This window comes from Myxocyprinus asiaticus, chromosome 28, assembly GCF_019703515.2.
Source record: "Myxocyprinus asiaticus isolate MX2 ecotype Aquarium Trade chromosome 28, UBuf_Myxa_2, whole genome shotgun sequence".
Classification (NCBI taxonomy): Eukaryota; Metazoa; Chordata; class Actinopteri; order Cypriniformes; family Catostomidae; genus Myxocyprinus; species Myxocyprinus asiaticus.
Window position 1 is genome coordinate 23,326,087 of NC_059371.1, and position 23,117 is coordinate 23,349,203.

The 23,117-nt window shown below is 40.4% G+C and overlaps 1 protein-coding gene across 3 annotated transcripts in view; it reads right to left on the reverse strand.

Annotated features, from left to right (window-relative positions):
• Positions 1-490: 490 nt before the first annotated feature.
• The window catches only part of LOC127418975 (polyamine-transporting ATPase 13A2-like), a 33,566-nt gene continuing 10,939 nt past the window's right edge, over positions 491-23,117 (reverse strand). For 2 of the 3 annotated variants that reach the window (XM_051659939.1, XM_051659938.1), the window contains exons 9-31: positions 22,984-23,061; positions 22,812-22,881; positions 22,568-22,702; positions 22,405-22,471; positions 22,131-22,259; positions 21,387-21,548; positions 20,798-20,908; positions 20,643-20,689; positions 19,975-20,163; positions 17,416-17,622; positions 16,474-16,581; positions 16,170-16,326; positions 15,931-16,042; positions 6,354-6,478; positions 5,911-6,095; positions 5,275-5,367; positions 5,074-5,153; positions 4,820-4,972; positions 4,482-4,578; positions 4,128-4,351; positions 3,884-4,035; positions 1,208-1,380; positions 492-1,102 (exon numbers count right to left, since the gene is read on the reverse strand). In XM_051659939.1, the coding sequence (XP_051515899.1) occupies positions 935-1,102; positions 1,208-1,380; positions 3,884-4,035; positions 4,128-4,351; positions 4,482-4,578; positions 4,820-4,972; positions 5,074-5,153; positions 5,275-5,367; positions 5,911-6,095; positions 6,354-6,478; positions 15,931-16,042; positions 16,170-16,326; positions 16,474-16,581; positions 17,416-17,622; positions 19,975-20,163; positions 20,643-20,689; positions 20,798-20,908; positions 21,387-21,548; positions 22,131-22,259; positions 22,405-22,471; positions 22,568-22,702; positions 22,812-22,881; positions 22,984-23,061 (3,022 nt within the window). In that variant the 3' untranslated portion in view covers positions 492-934. Of the gene's footprint in view, positions 1,103-1,207; positions 1,381-3,883; positions 4,036-4,127; positions 4,352-4,481; positions 4,579-4,819; positions 4,973-5,073; positions 5,154-5,274; positions 5,368-5,910; positions 6,096-6,353; positions 6,479-15,930; positions 16,043-16,169; positions 16,327-16,473; positions 16,582-17,415; positions 17,623-19,974; positions 20,164-20,642; positions 20,690-20,797; positions 20,909-21,386; positions 21,549-22,130; positions 22,260-22,404; positions 22,472-22,567; positions 22,703-22,811; positions 22,882-22,983; positions 23,062-23,117 lie in introns of all 3 variants that reach the window. The other variant, XM_051659937.1, reaches the window with a different exon arrangement.

A 23,117-nucleotide genomic window follows, 5' to 3' on the forward strand; every position in this document is an offset into this window, starting at 1 on the left:
GAACTAGTAACTTTCCAAACACAATGCAGACTAGTCATCTTTCAGCATCCAGAATGTGTGACAATAAGTTGATGAAGATCTGAAACGTGTTTTTTCAGGATTTACATTCAGTAAGTGAATTGAGGGTCATATATACATCACAGATCCCCAATATTCACTCGCAGATATGATGAAATAAAATTTTATGGAAATTTCGCCTTTTTGGAACTTAACTTTCACTGGTCATTACGTTTGATGTATGGAAAAGAACAGCTTGCATTTTTCTGAACTGAAAGAAATTATACAGGTTTCATATAACATGAGGAGTCAATGACAGTTTTCATTTTTGGATGAACTCTTCTTCCAGCTATAAGTTGAAAGCAAACAAAATACAACTGGAAAACTTGTAATGTTCTGGTTTTTCAGATTTACATGGATAAAAAAAAAAAAAAAGTGATATTTTGGATCCTGACCTAAATGTTTCTTGGATCTACTTCTGCTCCGCTTGTTATGTAAAAAAAACAAAAACAAAGCAAGTGCATCATGGATATATGCCCTTTATTTAGTATAACATTTAGTAATTTTCATGTATATATTTTATATTGGTTAAAAAAATAATGTGCAAAAATCCTAGGAAAAATGCTCCAGATCACTCGTGACCATCTCAGGTTTTACCCCAAATCAGTTTGGCCCCTGAATTTAAATCTTTCAAAACATTTAAAAAAGTTGTTATGCTTTATTTATATTTTGTATCAAAAACATCATCATTAACAGTGATTTTTAGTTTACTCCTGTTGCTGCATGATAAGAAGTCCTGTGCCATATATAATAGGCAGAAAAAGATAGCGTCTGGTATGCATACCTCACTAGTGCATTGAGAGGTGGTAACAGATCTTTGACAACCTTTGATATGTGTAGAGAAGGAAATCTGAGATGCTAAAGGGGGAGGCAGGTGTTAGCTAACACCAATTGAGGAGCACTGTGGTGAGAACAAGGGCTGGTTCAGGGGTGGCCATGAGGGGGTTTCTGCTAAGAGGGTTTCCAGACGTTTGTACTGCTTCTTGGACTCATGTTTTCCTTGAAAATTGCGAAGGCAGTTTAGGGCACCTCGGTCAATAAGAATCTATAAAAAGAATGGGACGGAATTCTGAATGAGTATTTAACTGCAATTCCTGATATTGATTGCATGTTTCAAATGCCATTTACATGTACATGTACTTCTCTTTACCTCGAGCAAGTAACATATGAAGAAGTTAAGTGCAGCTACAGCCACCAGTAGAAGTTTGTAGCTCATATCGGGAATGTCATAGAGCTCCAGCAGTCTATGGATGATGGTATGCGGAAAAAGCACTAGCCATATCATAATTCCAAAGAAGACCAACAGAGTGACTAGGAACAAAACTAAAAAGAAGAAAAAATATTTAGAGAACACTGTCAGTAGCTTATCAAAGCTAAAGAAATATAAGGCCTCTATCACACCACACATATACTGCATAAGCAGTGCTCAGGTGTATCTGCAATAGCAGGCTTGCACAACATTGTTTCTGCTGTGTAACCAAACTGACTCTATACAGAAAATACAGTGATTTCTGGATCACCAAATCGAGTATTTCCCTAATAGTGGCTATAAATTATAAAATGGTTATGGACCTTTTTCACAGTAACGCCACCTGTCATTTTTGACGGGAATGACAACAACACTGTGAGGGATATACCAAAGATCTCTTCAATGGGTTGAACAGTTGTTTTAAGTGATTTGGATCGTTCTGCTGACCAAACTTAGCAAAAAAAAAAAAAAAAAAAACTCCATAAATATGAGTCGTGGAAAATTAGATGTGATCTAGGAGCTTTATACAGCTTTTTACAGTGAATACCATTGAAGAGACTGTAAGTCTATCCCTTTTGACAATCTTGTTTTCATTCACATAAAAAAATCAAACATGGCGCTACTGTGAATAACTTCTATTGGAAGTAGGCCCTTGAGAACTGTTATGAAATCTATTTACATGATGAGGGTGATAACATCCTAAAACTAAGGGTGCACCGATCGATCGGCCACCGCTAAGTCTGTGATCGGCCGATCGTGCCTAAAATCAGGGCCCATCTTTTTTGCAGCACACACGGAATCACACACACACACACACACACACACACACTGGTACTCTAATGAATGAGCACTTTCTCAGCTCTTGATGCATGATAGTGTGGCCTCTGGAGGGTAAATTGTTGGCAATTCTAAGTATTCACGAATTTAAACTTTCAGACATGCTGTTATTCAGATGAATCTGCAGGTTTGTTTTTAAAAATGTGTAAGAATTACACGTGTATGAATATTAAGTTGTCCATTTTCTAGAGTCATTATGGTAGTAATTCTGAATCACTGCACTGTGAGCATAGAGAGGATAAAGAGACTGAAAACGGGTATAAAAACGAATTAAACAACAAATAAACATGTGTATACAAATCTGAATATAAGTGATGTAACGTGAGAATTGAGCGACAGAGACTGTTTGAACTTTCAGCTTCACTCCCTTCAGTATGCTCACTCGCCATATCAATCAAACATGCACAATCTCCAGGTGCTCTCAATATCTCATCAGTCACTCATCTCAGCGCTATTCTGTAAGGATCCCAATTTAAATCAGATTAATGTTGGTCATATTACCACTAATCACAGCAATTACATTTTAACCATAACGGCACCGCATCTTCACGCATTTGCTTAATAATTAGCAAAATGCCAAAGACAGTAAACAAATAAAAGATATGAATGATTTCTCACTAGAGCAGTTTTAGAGCTTGTAATGGATATATTTTTCTTATTTTTGAATGTATCTCTGCTGTGTGTGATGCTCTCATGGGTCTTACTGTTTACCAGTATGTCACAATGACCTTTTAATATTGACAACAGAACTATTAATAACAGTTTCAAAACAAATAAATGTTAGCAATTCACAATTAATGTAATTTTGGTAATTTTATTAAAAGGTTCCATTCGATAACATTAATGCATTAGGTATCATGAACAAACAATGAACAATATATTTTTACAGCCTTTATTAATTATAATGTTAGTTAATAAAATTACAATTGTTCATTGTTAGTTCATAGTGCATTAGCTAACGTTAACTAATACAACTTTTGATTTTAAAAATTTAATAGTATATGTTGTAACAAACATTAAGTTAATTAGTTCATGTTAACTACAGTAATGTTGTCAAATAATGTTAACAAATGGAAACTTTTTGTAAAGTGTTATTGTAATTTTACTGTGTGGGGCATAAACATAACTGCAGCATATAACTTGCAAAAGTGTGGCAAAGGGCACTTTAAAAAAAAATCAGTATCGGTATCGGATGATATTAGTGTTAAAAATTTGGAGATTGGTATCGGCCTCAAATTTCCTGATCGGTGCACCACTACTTAAAACTGAAATTAATCTACATGGAATGGAACCCACACCCCAAAGTCTAGCTATAAACTACTTAAATCACCTGAATTCAGTCATTTATGCTGAATAGAAAGTGCCGTTTATGTGCCCGTTACTGCGTGTAACTTGCATTAAGCCCGACAGGCATCTTTTTTTTTTTTTTTTTTTAAATAGGCGAGTAGACATTATTTTAAGTTGCTTCACAAAAGTCACAAAATATTGCCAAAGATTGTGTTGATAAATAGATTTACAGTGCATTTTCAGCGTGTTTTCTGCTGTACACTGCACTACTTGCAGTTAAAATAGGCTTAATGCTGAAACTTTACTTGCACCACATTGCTTATATGCACAGTGTGAATGCCTGTTAATATTGGCAGCGAAATAAATATGTGCCACCTATGTGTGCAGTGTGACACAGGCCTAAGAATGAGAGGGTAGAATCAAACAAGATAGAGCCAATGTTTAGAATCTCACCATTGTAATATAGTGGTTTTTTGTAAGGATATCCTTTAGTTATCACAACAGACATGATGATATACTGGAACCCTGATAAGACAAACACGCTTGTGTCCTCCATGTTGGGGAGGTTTGCAGCTCCTGTGTTAGTGGAGTTTAGGGGCACATACCTAAAAATAAATAAATAAATAAATAAAATAATAGGCTAAAAATATTTTTCCTGTTACTTGAAAATGAGGTCTTAGTCAGTTATGAAACCTACCAGTCTTGTGACACTGTGATAAGCAGGACAGACACCTGAGCTAGGATGAGCAGTACAGTGTGCACCAGTAAACTAGCAAGCACTGGCAGAGACAGAAGGCTGGCAGATGGTCTCTGTGGATGGAGCCCATCGCTGGGGCCTCCTTTTCCCATCACTATAGCCAAAACCGTCACCAAGACCAAGTCAAAGAAGAGGAATTGCAAGTCACCCAAGTTTGTTTTCTCCTACAAAAAAACAAAAACAAAATCACAAACTTGCTTTTTCATTGCTCAATTCACATTATTGTACCTGGGATATTGATTTAGCTGATGAATAAAATGTATTGCAATAAAATTTGGATAGGCAAACACTCACAGTGTAGAGAATAAGTACAGAGGCAAACTGGATTAAACTGTACAAGGCCATGTACTTGAAAAGACTGAATGATGTCACCAGTGAGCACCTGCCTTCCCTGTTTTAAAACAAATTTCAAACAAATCAGGCATTTGACTCGTTCCATTACAAAGAATACAATGCATTTTATTTCCTACAGATAAATACATATTAAAACAGTTTAATAAGTATGTTGTGACTTATTATTACAAAAGTATGGCTCCAACATAATATAATATAATATACTACAACAGTATTATATAGAATGCTGAGTGAACTAAACGACCCATGCATAAGAATCTGAAAAGTGTGTTATTTACTTTATAAGTAAAGGCACGCAGCTAATGTTGTCAGACTTGGATGTGAAAGGAGAAGCCACGGAGGCCTCCGCCTCAGATAATGACACACCAACATCTGCAGCCCTCAAGGCACCACAATCATTGGCTCCATCCCCACACATGCCCACTCTGTAACTGCACAGGACACAGGAGAAATGGAATTTATATTCAGTGTTAAAGGCCATTTTACAAACCTATGATAAACTACTGCTCTCTGCCACTGAACCTGTACTCACTTCAGTTTCTGCAGAGCTTTTACCAGCTGGGTCTTCTGGTCTGGAGTCATGCGGGCATATACTGTACCTCTCATGAGAATCTGTGACACATGGGAACAATGCATACTGTTGGAGTTGGACAAATGATTTTGAAAACCAGTCAAAAACTGTAATGGTATATAATAACAATCAATACTTGGAGAACTTAATCTAGTAAATCACCTCTGGAAGATATTCAGGGAAATGATCACAAAGTGCTGCAAAGGACACCCCATTTATAGCCAAATGATAGCCAGCACCACTCTGATAGAGGCCCTTCGGGAACAAGAAGAGGAAATCATGATCTCTTTGTTGCTGTTCTGAATTAAAGGAATAGTTCATCCAAAAATGAAAATTGCCTAATGTTGTTGGTGAATTTTTAAGAATATCCTAAGCACACTTTTCCATGTATTGAAAATGAAAAAAAAAGGCAACACAAAACTGAATAACGACTTAAATTTTGGTCTGTTCCTCACACAAAGCCATTGTATGACTTCATAAAAATTTGAATATATCGTACAAGTCGTAAAGACTACTTTTATTATGATTTGCATTCTTTTTTTTTAAGCTTGTAAGCTTCAATAACCATTTATTGAAATTGTACAAAAAACCGACCAGTACAATTCTACAACATATCTCCTTTTGTTTCCCACAGAAGAAAGGCACATGGATTTGGAAAAACATGAGGGTAAGTAAATGATGAGAGAATTTTCATTTTGGATTAACTTTTTGGATGAACTTTAATGAAAAATACAAGACATTACTGTGCAATTTGTCAATGGTAACTTTATAGCAATAAATTGGGTCAACTTAGCAAACCTGTGCCTGAACATCCATAGCTTCCTGAGTATTAATGGTGACTATTACACCGTCTCCTTGATGAAACTGTAGTGAGGCCATTGAACAGGCAGTAGGGGGCGATGCATGAACAAAAATAACCCGCTCATGTGACAAAACCATTCCACATGCACGTGCTACATTCACAGCTGTGAGGATGTTGTCACCTGACAGAGCATTAAAAAACATGCTGAATCAATTTCACTTAAACACTTGATTGTATCTCATTAAGCTACAACAGAGAGTGCCAACAAAATGATTTAGTAAGGATTCAACAAGGCTGCACAATAAAAAAGCAAATCATGGTTATAAACATACAGCATAAAAGTATCGTTATTGTTGGCACAATTCTATGATATAGCAGTATTGTTACTGTTGGCACAATTAAAGAGTGTTTATATAAGGTTTATTCTTTTTAAACATACCTGTAACCATGACAGGCCGAAGGTGTGCCATTTTAAGGGTATGAATTACTCCTGCACTCTCTGGCTTCACTTGATTCTTCATGACTAACAAACCCAGGAAGTTCATGTCCTTCTCCACCTCCACCCTACAAGCAAACATCAAGATATCATTGTGAAAGATACCTTTCTCTTTTATGATGGAGGAAGCAGGGGCCAGGTGAACAGTCCACGTAATTCTTTATTTTGCACACATTTCAGTCTACACAAAAAACAATGCTTTTCAGCAATATACTGCATACGTGCACACACACACAGCTCCGGGCGTCTCTCTCTCTCCAGCTCTCACTGCAACACAGAACAGCTGTTACAGATAATTTCCCACAGGTGACAATCCTTACCGCTCTTCCTCTCCTGGCCTCACTCTCCATCCATCCAGTCTGTCACTTACATCCCCCCCCCCACCCCCCCCAATGGGTGACCTGCGCGTTCTATATCTACGGATATAGAATTTGTAAATTTGGATTTGGTTTGGATATGTGTTACCAGGATGGTGTGCCCATTAAAACACAATAAATCCAGCTCTTAATTCCATGATCATTTATTTTCTTGTCAGCAGCATTGGAATCAAGCCATAGAGTTGTATGTTATAAAGTCAAGCACGCAACAACTCTACAGGAAATCTCTCACGAAGGAAGGGATGAGAGGAGCATCTCCTTCAGTGAACATGCTGCTCACATGCATACACCAAACGTGGAGTTAATTAATTATTTGCTATTTGCTGGTAGGACCCGTTTCCTTACAAGACACATTACGTCATCTCATCAGGTGAGAATTCTCAACAGCTGCCCCATATTTGCCCCATAGAATTCTAAACAATTATTTGTTTGAGTCATCTGAATACTTAGACAGGACTACAAGACAGCTAACCAGACGGATATAATGTTTTCTACCAATAAGAACTTCAGCAACCCTTATCCTGCCATCAGAAATTGGTAAGATCTTTGTAACAGTCCCAGTAGGCCAAAATCAATGAGGGAGTTGGGGATCAACAACCATAACTACAGCAGCACATGAAATTGGATTCTCATCATGTCTCCGCTTTTGACGGCTTTGAAGACAAGGAAGATAATCCTTGATGAAACTTGACAAAAATCTGTCAGCAAGAACCTGGCTGTGCCTCCACTTTCTGCATGTAAGAAGTTCAGAATCTGCATACATCACTTGGGGAAGCATCTCGCTACCCCATCAAAAGTATATTTGGAGTGATTGGATCAGTGTCAGAAATGTTGGATATCTGAGAGTTTTCGAGTTTAGCATCTCCTCCACTTCAACAAGCACGATATGTAGGACTTCCTCTGTAAGTACTTGTGTACCCAATGTCACCTGCAAGGCAGCTTTAATAGATCTTACTTCTCTCTCCCAGCAACCTCCAAAATGTGGGGAATGTGGAGGATTAAAGGTGAATTTAATCTGCTGTTGGACAAGCATTTCCTGAAGGGTAGGACTAAGTTGACTGAAGGCCTCTCTGAGCTCTCTTTTTCCTCCACGAAAATTATTCCCCTGATTAGATATAAGTTCATAAGGATGACCTCTATGAGCTATAAACTGCTGGAGGGCCAGTAAGAAACTATCTGTATCCAGACCGGATAGAAGCTCTAGGTGAACACATTGTGTTGTCTGGCATTTAAAAAGAAGGCCCCACCTCTTCTCATGCCTACGGCCTGCACTGATGCTGAAAGGGCCAAAGCAATCCATTCCTGTTGACCAGAAGGGGGGCTTATAAAGGCAACTGAGGGAGAACCTTTCCACCTACGGCACTCTCGGCATGATCATTGGATTGTCTTCATTGCCTGCCATCCACGCAAAACCCAGTACTTCCTTCGGAGTTGGAAAAAAATCTTTGCGGTCCTGGGTGACATAAGGTTGAATCCAAATCTGCAATCAGAAGCTTTGTAATTGGGTTCTTAGGGTCCAAAACAATTGGGTAGATAGTTTCTGGCTCCAGATCTTCACTGTAACGGAGGCGACCCCCCACTTTAATAAGACATGTAACAGTGTTATACTCAGGTGCCAATTCAGCCACACAACATCCTGACCAACATTGAGTAGCTTGTACTCCTCAGGAAAATCTTCTTCCTGTGCTTGACGAAGAAGAAATAGCTTCGCTTGATTTTTACTGAGCTTATTTTCTAATACTGAATCTGATAAAAAGTTCTCAATGGTGTATGCAACTAGTTCTGACCAGGTGCTGAATTGAGAATAATCAATTTTAGAAGGGCTCACTGAACTTGTGCCGGACCACAAAAAAGGGGTTTTCTCAATTCCACTGTCACATCATCAGAAAATAAACTTGGATATTTTGGCCAATGGTGAGGAGGTGAGGAAAGGAAAGGGGGTCCTTGAAACCAACGACTATTGGGAGATAACTCTTCCAGATTTTTCCCCTGGTAATGTCATCTGTCTGATTATTTCCAGTGTCCACATATCTCCAGTTCTGGACTAGTATAATCCAAGATCTCTGTGATGCGATTAGCCACGAACACCTTATACCGGCAAGAATCAGAGGTCAGTACTATAGTCGAATCGGACCAGAGTGTAACACTATGAATGGGCACAGAAAGTTCCTTTTGTAGAAGAATCGCTAACTGAGATCCAGACAAGCCAGCACACAATTCTAAGAGTGGAACAGAGATGGTCTCCTTTGGTGCTACTCTAGATCGAGCCATAGCAAAGGAGATGAGAACTTCATGGCCATCTGAAAGATGAACATAGGCAACTGATCCATAGGCCTGTTCAGATGCATCACAGAATATGTGAAGCTCTCTTGTGACTGCCTCCTCACTTGATCCCACTGAACCATACCACCGAGGAACTTGGATTTTGTATAGGTCTGGTAGCTCTTTTTCCCCATGCCTGCCAGGTCGCCCTAATGCCTTCAGAAATGTCTGGATCATCCCATCCATGAGCAGGTTTTATCCACAACTGCTGGAGCAGAATCTTGTCACATGTAGTAAATGGAATGATAAAACCCAAAGGATCATATTGACGAGTGAAGTTGCGATATACAATTTGCATGGTAAGACCTTATATTCCATTGGACGATGTTTATATCCCAAGGTATCCTGCACACTATGCCAACTCAGCCCAAGAGTGCCCTCACATGGGTCTTGCAATCATGACTCAACCACAAGTCTGTATGAGGTCAGCGTGCTTCTACAGGCAAGTGCTCAACCACCAGGCATTATTACTGGCCCATTGTCGAATCTTGAAACCTCCTTCACTCAGAGTGGAAAGCAATTTTGTGATCATTTCCTTAGCCTCACAAACAGTAGGTAAGCTCTGCAAACAATTGTCCACAAAAAAGGACTTAAGGACTGCAGCTTGAACTTCAGGATTTTCAGCCAATAGTCTCTGGAATGCATAGATAGCGCAACAAGGACTAGATGTTGTGCCAAATGGTAAAACCTGCCATTCATAAAGCTCTGGTGGGGCATTTCTAGTCATATTCCACCACAAAAAGCATAACAAAGGCCTATCAGAGGGCAACAAGCGAACTTGATGGAACATGGCTCGAATATACCCACTGATTTCAATTTGGTGCTCTCTGAAATGGAGAAGAACTCCTAGAAAGGAAGGACCTAAGGCAGGGCCAGGTAACAGATAAGAATTCAGGCTTTCCCTCTGGTATTGGTAGGAGCAGTCAAATATTAAACGATGCTTACCATTATGTTCCACTAGGTGGTGCGGAATATACCAAGATTCATCAGTGAGAGCAATTTCTCTTGGAGTCAACTTCTTTACGTATCCAGCTCCCACAAGCTTTTGAATTTCTTGATCATATATTGCTGCACGTGCTGGATTTTTTGCAAGCTGGCGCTCTGTATGGCGCAATGCTGGCATTACTGCTTGCTGGGGAGCATTCAGTCTAGGTGCGTGTTTGGCTCGAAGTAGAGGAGAAGCATATCTTTCAACACCATTGATCTCTTGGCGTTCTGTTTTCTGCTCCAGGCACTCAAAAGCCTCTTGGTCTTGCCTTGACCGTAAAGCAGCTCTTGAAGTCTGGGAATATGGGAAGACATCGATTTGCCACAACCTTTCTACATCCTTCTGCAACTGGTCTTTGGTAGAAGAGGCTAAGAAGTGACACTGGGAAGTAGATCTGATCTCTTTCATCAAAGAAGTGGGTCCCTGCAGTGCCCATCCTAGATGAGTATTCAGTGCAGCTGGGCTTCTGGGAGGACCAAATATTAGTTGTTCAGTAGAACATAGAAGGTGAGGGTGATCTGCTCCCACTAATAACATGGGCTTAACCCTGTGGAAATCTTCAAGAGGAATACCTCTGTGATGCTGGTAACATCTTTGGAGAGTAAGCACAGGATAAGTCTGTTCAGGTAAATCCAACAACTTGGCAGTGAATGCAGCCCTAATATGATATTTCCTCTGCTTAACGGACACTGGAGAGATTGAAAATGTGATGTTAGCACCCTCAATTTATTCGGAACCCTGACGAATTGTCCGCAGTATCAGGACTCGGCTGCCCCATTCAGGCCCAACATCTCTGCAGCAGAGGAGAGGAGCATGGTTCTTTCTGAACTATCATCGAGGATGGCTTAAGTCTCCAAAGCCTTTCCCTGGTGACTCAGAATAACTTTCACCACCTTTAAGAGCACAGAATTAAGGCCACTTGGTCTACTCGGATAGAAAAACCCAGAGTCAGGTTTACGAAAATGTACCTCATGCAAGATTCCTAAATGACAGTCTTTGCAAAATGGGCAGCTTTTCTTTAAATCACACTTGGATAAGCGATGCGTTCGACCACATCTCCAACAACGACCATTATTCAGGATCCATTTTCTCTTAGCTTCTGCATCAAACTACTGGAATTCAGGACACTGACTGAGGTAATGAGCTTGATTACTACAGAAAGCACAAAATGGTCCAAGCTCTACTAGTTGTTTACCATGTGAGCTGACAGGCTGAATCTTTCTTTCCTGAGACTTGCGATTCTCCTCTTGAGTTACACCATGAAGAAAGGTAGCAGTAGAAAATAGAGACTTTGTAGACCTCCCTTCTCTGAATTGGGACTTTGTTGCACCCTTTTAGTCACATACTTGGACTCCTAAGCTTTGCCATTCTGCTTCCTCCTCCAGCCATCTTGCAAAGTCCACCAAATTGTAGGAAACATCTGGTTGAATAGTTTGGGCATGTCTAGTGAAACTAGAAACGTGATGGGCTGGAAGTTTACCTAAAAGCCGATGAACACGAGAGGCACATGCCAGTTCCTTTGCCCCATCATCATGACCCCAGGAATGAAACATGCCTGGAGCCTGGACTCATAACGCAAACTGACTGAATCCAATGGAATCCCCAGAACGGATAGCTGGAAGGCTCTGAATTGAAGAGATCTCCCGCAACACTAAGTGATGAGGCTGACCATATTTTTTCTGAAGGGCTTTTAAAGCAGTAGTATAAGGCTGAGGATGATGAGCATATGCCTGGGCTAGATGCCGAGCTGTATCCAGCTTTAAGTGGTCTAGGAGTATGTGATATTTATATTGTTCTGTTTCCTCAGAATACAACAGATTTCTCAATGCCATATTCAACACTGCAAATTCTTGAGGATCGTCTCTCTTGAAATATGGAAATAAAGGTCTCTCAATCACTACTAATATTGAAGGCCAACTGATTAGGGGGGCTGAACATGGGCTGTCAGTTGACTAGCAGATAACTCCTCAGCCGAGATCACGGATTGGTGGCCTGACGGTGTTTGAGGTAAAGGAATCGGAAGATTTCTAAGAGCGGATACACCAGAAGGCCCATTAGGAGGTCCTGATGCTCTAACCTGAACTGGTGGTACCAAAGGAACTTGGCTAATCGATGGAGGTACTGCCAGTGGAAGAACATAGCTTGGATGGGCATATTCACCATAAGGTGGATATAATGCAGGAGTAGGGAAAGGGACTGGGTAACTTGGAAGCATCCATGGAAAAAATGCATTTCCCTGCATTTGACTGGGATATAAGAGCCCATAACTTCGCATTGATAGCTGATCATTAGAATGAAAGACTGGATTTAACAGATGTTGATTTAGAGAAGATGACCAAGAGGGACCATTGCCAAACTGAGTTTGAGCCACACTTATTGCAGGAGGGTTCACTAAAGACTGTGTCCTGAAGTTAGGCGACAGGCTCATTTAATAATCGTGAATCAGGAAGCTGTATGGAACATGTCTACAATGATGATCTCCCAGCTTGTGTCAAGGGTGTGGGCAACATAGACTGTGTTGAAGGAGGGAGGTTACTTTGTCTACTGATTTTGGGAGATGAAGTCGATGGAGGAATATTATCTCACTTTGCCTCATGTTTTCTTAGGCATTCACCCAATTCAAGAACGAGAGAAGCTCTATTACTTTAATAATCCTGATTATGTCTGAGAACAGGGGATGCTTTATTGGAACTATGTTCAGAGCTTGAAGAGAAAGAAGAACTTCTTCTCATCTGCATGGCTCTCATTGTTTGGCCCAAATCTGACAACATTCCTTTTATTTGCTGTATATCTTCAGCAAGAACTCTCACCTCGGCTTGAGTCTCAGATATAGCAGTTCCCTGGGATATCTCCAAATGAACAGGATCAGGGGGGAATTGTCCTTGTGTGTGAGTGGATATGTTTGCTGGGTCATTAAATAATCTTGGTGCCATCTAGGGGGTCTCGACGTCTGTTTAGGTCTCACAGATTCATCAACTTTATCCATCCTAGCAGCTTTTCCGGCTCGAAGAACCAATATAGAATTTGGATTTGGTTTGGATATGTGTTACCAGGATGGTGTGCCCATTAAAACACAATAAATCCAGCTCTTAATTGCATGATCATTTATTTTCTTGTCAGCAGCATTGGAATCAAGCCATAGAGTTGTGTGTTATAAAGTCAAGCACGCAACTCTATAGGAAACCTCTCATGAAGGAAGGGATGAGAGGAGCATCTCCTTCAGCAAACATGCTGCTCACATGCATACACCAAACATGGAGTTAATTAATTATTTCCTACAGCTAGTAGGATCCGGTTCCTCACAAGACACATTACGTCATCTCATCAGCTGAGAATCCTCAACACGGATATGCAAGTGCAATATCTGGCTAGAGGCATTGACCATCAATCACTCTCACTTGGTTGAAAGCGTGCCTAAGGGTCTAGTCTTGCATCTGCTCCAGAGGGAGATACCCTGCAGGGAATCCTCTAAGAGCAGGGGAACCCAAGGCTTCCCCCTCCCTTACATCCTCCTGACGTGGAGCTGACGTAGATGGCCCCGGCACTGCCTCCCCAGCTAGCGAATCACACACCACACACCGATACACTTTGTTGCAGGACCCATCCACACATATTCCCCTTAATAAAGTTGTAAATGCCAGCCAATTCGTACCCAAGATTAGTGGATGTGTGTAATAGAAATGTTAATACTATATATTAAGTAATGTGTAATCACAATCATTCATTAAGTCTTGAGTGAATATACTGTGTGTTTTTCTGTGTTTCTCTCTGGGTGCAAGACTAAAACTCACACTCTCTGCACCTGTAGAGACAGAGTGGTCTTGTACCACTTTTATCTAACAAATGGCTGGGGCAGGTTGGGGAGGTTGGAGCTGGGGGCGGCTGGCCCCAGAGAGAAACCAATTATTAGTTGAGAGTGAGTCTGTTATCAGGAATGCTGAATGATGAAATCCAGCTGCCTCCTAGGGCCCATATAAGCTAGAGAATTTGGAGGCTCATTGCTCACCACCAGTTGGAGTTAGAGTCTCCGTATGGTTTTGGTTCCACTTTGCAAGTGTGTTCATTAAATACTTATTAGAAAGGCACCTCAGTCTTTAAATTTTTATTACAGAATTTCCACCACAATGGGAAAGGCGGGGACTACCTGCAGCCTCAACACTATGCTTTTGTCCCCAAAATTTAATAATGACCATCACTAAAGGGTAATTTTGAATATCCCCGTGCACACACCATACCTTCACCCACCGGCCTGTATCCAAAGCCTTGGACTGAACCAAGCTGCGGTGAGAGAGAGAGAGAGAAGAAGAGGGCTTACCGAATACGCTGCCAAATGGTCCTCAGCCGGCTGGACTGCCTCCGTTAGCAATGCTGTGCGGTGGCACTGGACCCACTCGGCCGTTCCTTTCGGTAAGCGGCAGATGAAATCCTCCAGTACCATGAGGTCGATGACAGCTTCGGCGTTGCGATCCTCTGCCAGCAGCCACCTCCGACAGGCATCGCAGACCTGTTGGGCAAAGGCAAACGGGCGACCGTATTCACTGTATGGCAGCGTACATAAGCACTGCCGGTGTTGTTCAGGGGTATGGCCAATCCGTTGCAAGATGGCCCGCTTTAGGTCCGCATACTCCAGGACGTTGGCGACCGGAAGTGGGATGCGAGCTGTTCTTCCCCGGACAGCAAGGGCAGCAATCGGCTGTCCACTGGGTGTTAGGCCAGCCCAATGCTTCAGCCGCCTGCTCGAAGAGCTCGATGAAGGCCTCTGGATCGTCTTGTGGCTCCATCTTCGCAAGCGTGATGTGGGAAGGGGACATGGCTGCGGCCGGGGTCGTGGCTGGAGTACTCCCCTGAGCCATCAAGCTCCACAATACCTGTCCGTCCTCTGCCTGGGCTTGGAGTAGGACCTGGAAATGCTGCTCCTGCTCCGCACATAAGTCCAGGAGGGCTTGATGTTGGGTCTGGTGGATGCCAGCATGAGTCTTGAGGACTTCGGCTTAGGGCGAGGACTCCATGCAGCGTTTTCTTCCTCCTAGTTCCCGGGTTTTCGGCACCACTGTGAAAGATCACATTTTCTTTTATGAAGGAGGAAGCGGGGGCCAGTTGAACAGTCCACGTAATTCTTTATTTTGCACACATTTCAGTCTATACACAAAACAATGCTTTTCAGCAATATACTGCACACACACACACAGCTCCGTGCATCTCTCTCTCCAGCTCTCATTGCAACACAGAACAGCTGTTAGAGATAATTTCCCACAGGTGTCAATCCTTACCGCTCTTCCTCTCCCAGCCTTGGTCTCTACAGATGTTGTTCGACCACGCCCCATCATCACAATCATGCATATGCTGCTATATTATAGTTACCATGAGTTAAAGTCCATGTGAAAAGGCATTTAAAACCAATTTTACATCCGTAATTTGATGTATTTCCAAGTAAAATAGGATATTTAAATAAATAAAATAAAAATGTAGGATGGGACTTCCATGACATGAAATGACTGTTTTTATCCATCAGGAATTGATTGGATCATGAGAAGTGGGCATTACACAGTAGAATGTAGACGGTTGTAGGTGAGGAATTGAAAATAAGAGGGTTTTGTGACTTCATTTGAAAAGGAAAGGTGTTTTAGTGGCAGAAGACAAAAACAAGCACATTTTTCTTTGGAATAACATGCACAAAAGAATCATTCACAATAACACCAGGAACGCACATTAAGAAATTAGGGTAATTTTTATTTTGACTTTAAACTACTGTACATACTCAAAAACCTTAAAAGTACATACTAAATGTACATAAAACAAAACTTTAGACAGTGACAGTTCGACAGTGACTGACCTTTCGACAGTGCTCAAGGCAGTCTCATTAGCAAGCCTCTTAAAGGCAAATCCTAGGACCCTGAAGCCCTGGCTTGCGTACTCCCGGAGAGTGGGTGAAAAATGTGTAGGCACTGTCATAAGGAGAGCACAAAGACAGGGACAAAATTGAGTGCACCATTAAATAGGCAGTGTTCCATATACTCAACCTTCTCAAGGTGTAAACGAAACCAGAACAAGTTTTAGGATTCAAGTACTCACCACTTTCTTTAAGGCAGAAACTGGCCACCATCTCAGGTGCTCCTTTGAGAAATGCGACAGGTGAACCTCCTCCTGGTCCTACAGTCACCACACTCATCCTTTGCAAAGAAGAGGAGAAAGGAAACCGCCGCAATATTGCCACTGGCTGACTGACAGACTGAAAAACATAAAAGGGATGAAAGATAAAGATTATCTTTGCTTTGTCGTAATTCATCATCTAGGCCCAAGAGTTCAAGTCATATCCTTCTTTCATCAGTGCTCACAATCATGACAGTTTCTTTGTTCAGGAGGGTGCTTCACTTACAGTTCCCCCCGACTGCAGCTCAGATGCAGGAGGCCTCATCACAGCAAGTACTCTGTGTCTTCCAAACTCCAAATCAAGTCCCATCTCATTTGCAGGCTCCATCAGTGTCTGTCATTTGCATTTAAGACCACATTAAAGTTGCTGTAAAACTGACTAACAAATAAATATAACTACATAATACATAAACTCACTGAAACCAGCTTACATGGGAAATAAGGTTCCTGACAATATTTTTAAATTTTCATGTTGTTCCAAACCTGCATGCTGTTTCATGGAATGCACAGATATTTCTTGACAAAGCTATTTTCCATTCAACAGTTCATAGTGACCAAGTCTGTCAAGCTCCAAAAATTACAAAAAAGCACCATAAAAGCACACAAAAAGAAAGTCCATATGACTTGTGTACTATATTCCATGTCTTCTGAAGACATACAATAGCTTTGTGTGAAGAACGGACTGAAATATAAGTCACTATTCTCTCATAATCTTCCTTTATGCTAAATCTCTGAAATTTTATTCTGATCCACGTTCAGATTTAAAATTCAAAAATGGAATGCAAAAATGTGAGACGTTTACTAGAATGAAGATTATCAAGGAATAACAAATGAAATATTCATTTATTCATCATAAAGCTTTCAGAAGTCTTGTTGTGCATTAGTCATATTTACTACATTTATGTTTTTTTGTTTTATTTGTCCTTTTTGGAGCTTGACAGATGTGGTCACTACAAACTTCAAAATTCATGTGTTTTCCACACAAACAGCATCTAGGTTTAGAACAACATGAGAGTGAGTAAATAATTATATAATTTTTATTTATTGGTGAACTATTCCGTTAACATGCATTAGATTACAGGAATTTCACTGAGAAATGTATTCTGTGCCAGTTTTACCACTGAACAACATTTAAGAATATCAAGCACTGTGGGAGATGAGCCATTACCCAGCCAGTGGACTCGATCATTTTGAGCTCTAGTGGGTCTCCAATTGGTTGACCCCCCAGCAAAGCCACCGAATGACAGGAGGCAAGTGCAGAGACCATCGGCTCAGGAGGGAGTAAATGAGGGTCAGGGACTAGCTCGCCAAATCCTGTTCCATTAGCTTCCATCACACCCCACACATCCAGACCCTCCTCTGTAAGAGTGCCTGTCTGAAATCAAACACAGTATATGCTTTTAAATAAAGACATTATCATTTACAAGCTTTTGCTTTACAACTGATTATTCAACACTGGTCTATCATGACCTTTTCATTGGAATGCTGTCTCATTCTCAGTCGGTGCGAAGGTATTGTAAGATCAAGGGGAACACCTTTACATACATTCATTTATACCCCATAGTAAATGCCTTGAGTGTTGGCACAAAAAGCATGTGTACAATGTGAGGGTGAGGATGTTTGACTTGGGTATACAGCACATTCAGGGTGTTCTCATTTACTTTAGATTGGACTTTGATGTTTAGCATTGACAGCAGCAGAGGTTAACTCTTCTCTTATTAGCTTCATAGGTTCATTATCTGGTCAATAAACATTTCCATGTAAACTAGCTTTTATGGAAATGACCCTAAAGGAACATTTTTAACAAGTCAAGAGATCTAAAATGGGAGTTGCCCCAAGCTGAATAATAATAGAAAGAACTACTCTATCGGTCTCATACCAGGACATTGCTGACGTAATCTTTAAACCAACAGAATGTATTTGCTAATCAAAAAATTATTATTTAATTTATTTAACAGCCAGAAGGTAAGTCTCTGAAAAAGCTAACAATTAATTTGTACAGGTGCATCTCAATAAATTAGAATGTCGTGGAAAAGTTCATTTATTTCAGTAATTCAACTCAAATTGTGAAACTCGTGTATTAAATAAATTCAATGCACACAGACTGAAGTAGTTTAAGTCTTTGGTTCTTTTAATTGTGATGATTTTGGCTCACATTTAACAAAAACCCACCAATTCACTATCTCAAAAAATTAGAATACATCATAAGACCGATAAAAAAAACATTTTTAGTGAATTGTTGGCCTTCTGGAAAGTATGTTCATTTACTGTATATGTATTCAATACTTGGTAGGGGCTCCTTTTGCTTTAATTGCTGCCTCAATTCGGCATGGCATGGAGGTGATCAGTTTGTGGCACTGCTGAGGTGGTATGGAAGCCCAGGTTTCTTTGACAGTGGCCTTCAGCTCATCTGCATTTTTTGGTCTCTTGTTTCTCATTTTCCTCTTGACAATACCCCATAGATTCTCTATAGGGTTCAGGTCTGGTGAGTTTGCTGGCTAGTCAAGCACACCAACACCATGGTCATTTAACCAACTTTTGGTGCTTTTGGCAGTGTGAGCAGGTGCCAAATCCTGCTGGAAAATGAAATCAGCATCTTTAAAAAGCTGGTCAGCAGAAGGAAGCATGAAGTGCTCCAAAATTTCTTGGTAAACGGGTGCAGTGACTTTGGTTTTCAAAAAACACAATGGACCAACACCAGCAGATGACATTGCACCCCAAATCATCACAGACTGTGGAAACTTAACACTGGACTTCAAGCAACTTGGGCTATGAGCTTCTCCACCCTTCCTCCAGACTCTAGGACCTTGGTTTCCAAATGAAATACAAAACTTGCTCTCATCTGAAAAGAGGACTTTGGACCACTGGGCAACAGTCCAGTTCTTCTTCTCCTTAGCCCAGGTAAGACGCCTCTGACGTTGTCTGTGGTTCAGGAGTGGCTTAACAAGAGGAATACGACAACTGTAGCCAAATTCCTTGACATGTCTGTGTTTTGATGCCTTGACCCCAGCCTCAGTCCATTCCTTGTGAAGTTCACCCAAATTCTTGAATCGATTTTGCTTGACAATCATAAGGGTGCGGTTCTCTCTGTTGGTTGTGCATCTTTTTCTTCCACACTTTTTCCTTCCACTCAACTTTCTGTTAACATGCTTGGATACAGCACTCTGTGAACAGCCAGCTTCTTTGGCAATGAATGTTTGTGGCTTACCCTCCTTGTGAAGAGTGTCAATGATTGTCTTCTGGACAACTGTCAGATCAGCAGTCTTCCCCATGATTGTGTAGCCTAGTGAACAAAACTGAGAGACCATTTTGAAGGCTCAGGAAACCTTTGCAGGTGTTTTGAGTTGATTAGCTGATTGGCATGTCACCATATTCTAATTTTTTGAGATAGTGAATTGGTGGGTTTTTGTTAAATGTGAGCCAAAATCATCACAATTAAAAGAACCAAAGACTTAAACTACTTCAGTCTGTGTGCATTGAATTTATTTAATACACGAGTTTCACAATTTGAGTTGAGTTACTGAAATAAATTAACTTTTCCACGACATTCTAATTTATTGAGATGCACCTGTATTAGTCCAAATGTTTGAAACTACAACGGTTAGAATATACCATAGTTTGTTGCTTTGGTGTGAAATGTTTAAACTATTCATTTACAGTACATGGCGTGTAGATCATTTTCAAAAAGCAGTCCCAAAAATTATCTCCTGAAACCTTGTTCTCTCACCTTGTCAAAACAGAAAAGCGATATTTTGCCACAGATGTTAATGCGAGGAGGGCTAATGCAGAACACCCCACACCGCTTCAGTCGATTCTGGGCATAGATAGCAGCTGTAGTTAAAGCAGCAGGAAGAGCCGGTGGGACTATTATTGTCACAATGTCCAGAGATCTAATTATAAGTTTGTTCCAGGTAGTCTGATGAAAAAAAAAGTGGATTCATTTGAGAAAATAAAAAAATTCAAATAAATGCTTTATTTACAAAATAGAATGGTTTTAAAAGGATAGTTCAGCCAAAAAGAAACATTTTGTCACCATTTATTCACCCTCATGTTTTCCCAAACCCATGTGACTTTCTATCTTCTGTGGAACACAAAGGGAGATGTGAGGCAGAATTTTATCCTCAGTCATCATTCGCTTTAATTAAAGTTAACAGTGAGGCTTTTGTGTTCCACGGAAGAAAGAAAGTTATATGGGTTTGAAACAACATGAGGGTGATGACATGATGGCAGAATTGTAATTTTTGGGTGAACTACCCATTTAAAGTGACAGAAGTAAATTAATAAGGATGAAGTTTATTATTCCTAAATACCAGAAGACACTGACATTCCAGTTAGACCATTTAATCATAAAAATGTGGAGGATATTGAGCTGTTAATCAACTCTAAAATACTTACATTGCTCATTGAAAGTATGACAAGGCTATAAATAGTGCCGCCCAGTGCTGAAAAGCAAAGAGATTCATTCTGATAAGGGCTATTTTCTGCATTAAAAGACCAACACAAACAAAAGTCATGGTATACATGAGAAGGTAGCCAGTAACCCAACTTACCAAGAACTCCTAGGAAAAGTAGGAACTTCACTGCATCCTTATAAAAGCGGAAGTCTAATGGTTGAGGGTAGAGGATAGAGCTTATAAGATCCCCTTTGGCCGTGAAAAACCCTGAGAAACAGATATACAAAAATGGTTTCAATAAGAAAACAACATTGAAAAAGAAAACAACAAGTAAATGTATAAGTTATACACCGATCAGCCAGTTTCCATCCGCAGAACTGCCGCTCACTTGGCTGATTTGAATATTTCTGTAACTGCTGATCTCCTGGGAATTTCACACACAACAATCTCTAGAATTTACTCAGAATGGTGCCAAAAACAAAAAACATCCAGTGAGCGGCAGTTCTGCGGATGGAAATGCCTTGTTGATGAGAGAGATCAACAGAGAATGGCCAGACTGGTTCGAACTGATAAAGTCTAGGGTAACTCAGATAATCGCTCTGTATAATTGTGGTGAGAAGAATAGCATCTCAGAATGCTATTCTGAGATGCGGGTTGGTGCTGTTTTGGCGGCACGAGGGGGGCCTGCACAATAATAGGCAGGTGGTTTTAATGTTGTGGCTGATCGGTGTATACAGTATGTTACCTGTGCGTGTTACAACAGCAATGGACACTTTCCCATCAGCACCACCTCCTTTAGCCTGGATGAGATGTGTACCACAAAACAAAGTGTGTCTGCGTTGAGACTCTGGACTGTATGTTGCCCCAGACACAGGCAATGAAGTCTTCATCACAGGTATACTCTCACCTGACAATGAGCAGTAAGTGATAAAAGACAGAAGTGAGAGCAAAAATGGTAAGTGTTTCAAACTGTATGCAATAAACCTTCTACAAAGAAAGATTTGTTGGACTAACAGTGGCCATGAAGCATTTTACCAAACATCAATTCCCTTGATAGTTGTTTTATAAGTACAGTGGCCCCCAAATGTATTAGGACACTTAAGTAACACTTGAATATACATTAATTCCTTTTGCATGAATATCTGCATTATTAGTATTTGGACACTTTCTGGATGTCAAACTTGGAGCATGTCTATTGTTAATATGATGAACGAATTTGTGGTTACTCTGCTATGACACCTGTGTGAACTTAAGGGGTACTGACTTCATACAATCACTAAAAATGACCTTAAGACCAGCTGGTTAAAAGTAATAGCAAAAATAGCTCCGAAAAGTTTAGTCAGTTGAGAAAAGCTCTAAGATCATTTGTTTTCAGATTAATTTGTTTTAAGGTGTATGCAACAACATTCATAAATTTTTACTGTGCCTGAAGTGTCCAAATACTTTTTGGGGCAATGCATAGTTTTAGAAGTTGTTTGCTTTCTCTCACCAGTCAGCATGCTTTCGTTCACCATGCACTCCCCTTCCAGCAGAGCGGCATCACACGGCAGGAACAGACCCTCAGCCGGAATCACAACACAGTCCCCTGGAACCAACTCCTCAGAGCTCACAAACTCCTCTGGAAAAAAAACACAAACAAACATAAAGATATCAAAAATGAATAAACAATATGGTAAACAGCAAACATACCACATTGCTGACTGTTGCTTGAGAATTACTGAATCTAGGCAGACTTATTTTTGCCATTTGGTAAACAATGTCACCTCCATTGTCTCTGCGCACAGTAACATTCACTACCAAGCGGGCCATGCGGCGTAGAGTTGTGCTTTGCTGTAGAAACAAAAAATATAATCTTACTTTATAAAATCACAGCAACACAGAAGAGTTCAGATGGGCTGCTAAAACCAACAACAAATGTTTATGTACCTTACGAATCTCATAGAGGGACACAGCAATAGAAATTAAGGATATGATGAAGATACAAGCAGCGTAATAATAGTAGTGGTCTGACATCCACAGGATGATGCTAAACACCTGAAACACGTAGAACGGATTGAGGACCTGGAAGATACAAGAAGGAAACTGGTTTAGTATATGCATCCTTCATTTTACAGCATTTTTAACTTTGAGAAATCACTACAGCATTTTAAAAGAAACAGAAAAGGCCTACCTCCTCAAAGAGAAGCTGCAAGTAAGACTTCACAGGTACATCAATAATATTGGCCCCAAAGATCTGCTTTCTGAAGGATAGAAAGTGTGTAAGGCCAAGAAAGGCAGTGATTGTGCATGGTATGAAATATACAGTATTCATGTTGTCATATAGGCTATTAAGTGTTATAAACCTTGCAGTTTGTTCTGCTCTACTCAGTCCTTGCTGTCGGCCATGCAGGTCAGAACAGGTCCAGTCTTCATTGAGAATACTAGGAACAGATGATAATTTAAAACGGCATACTTTTTAGTCACCGGTATAACCATG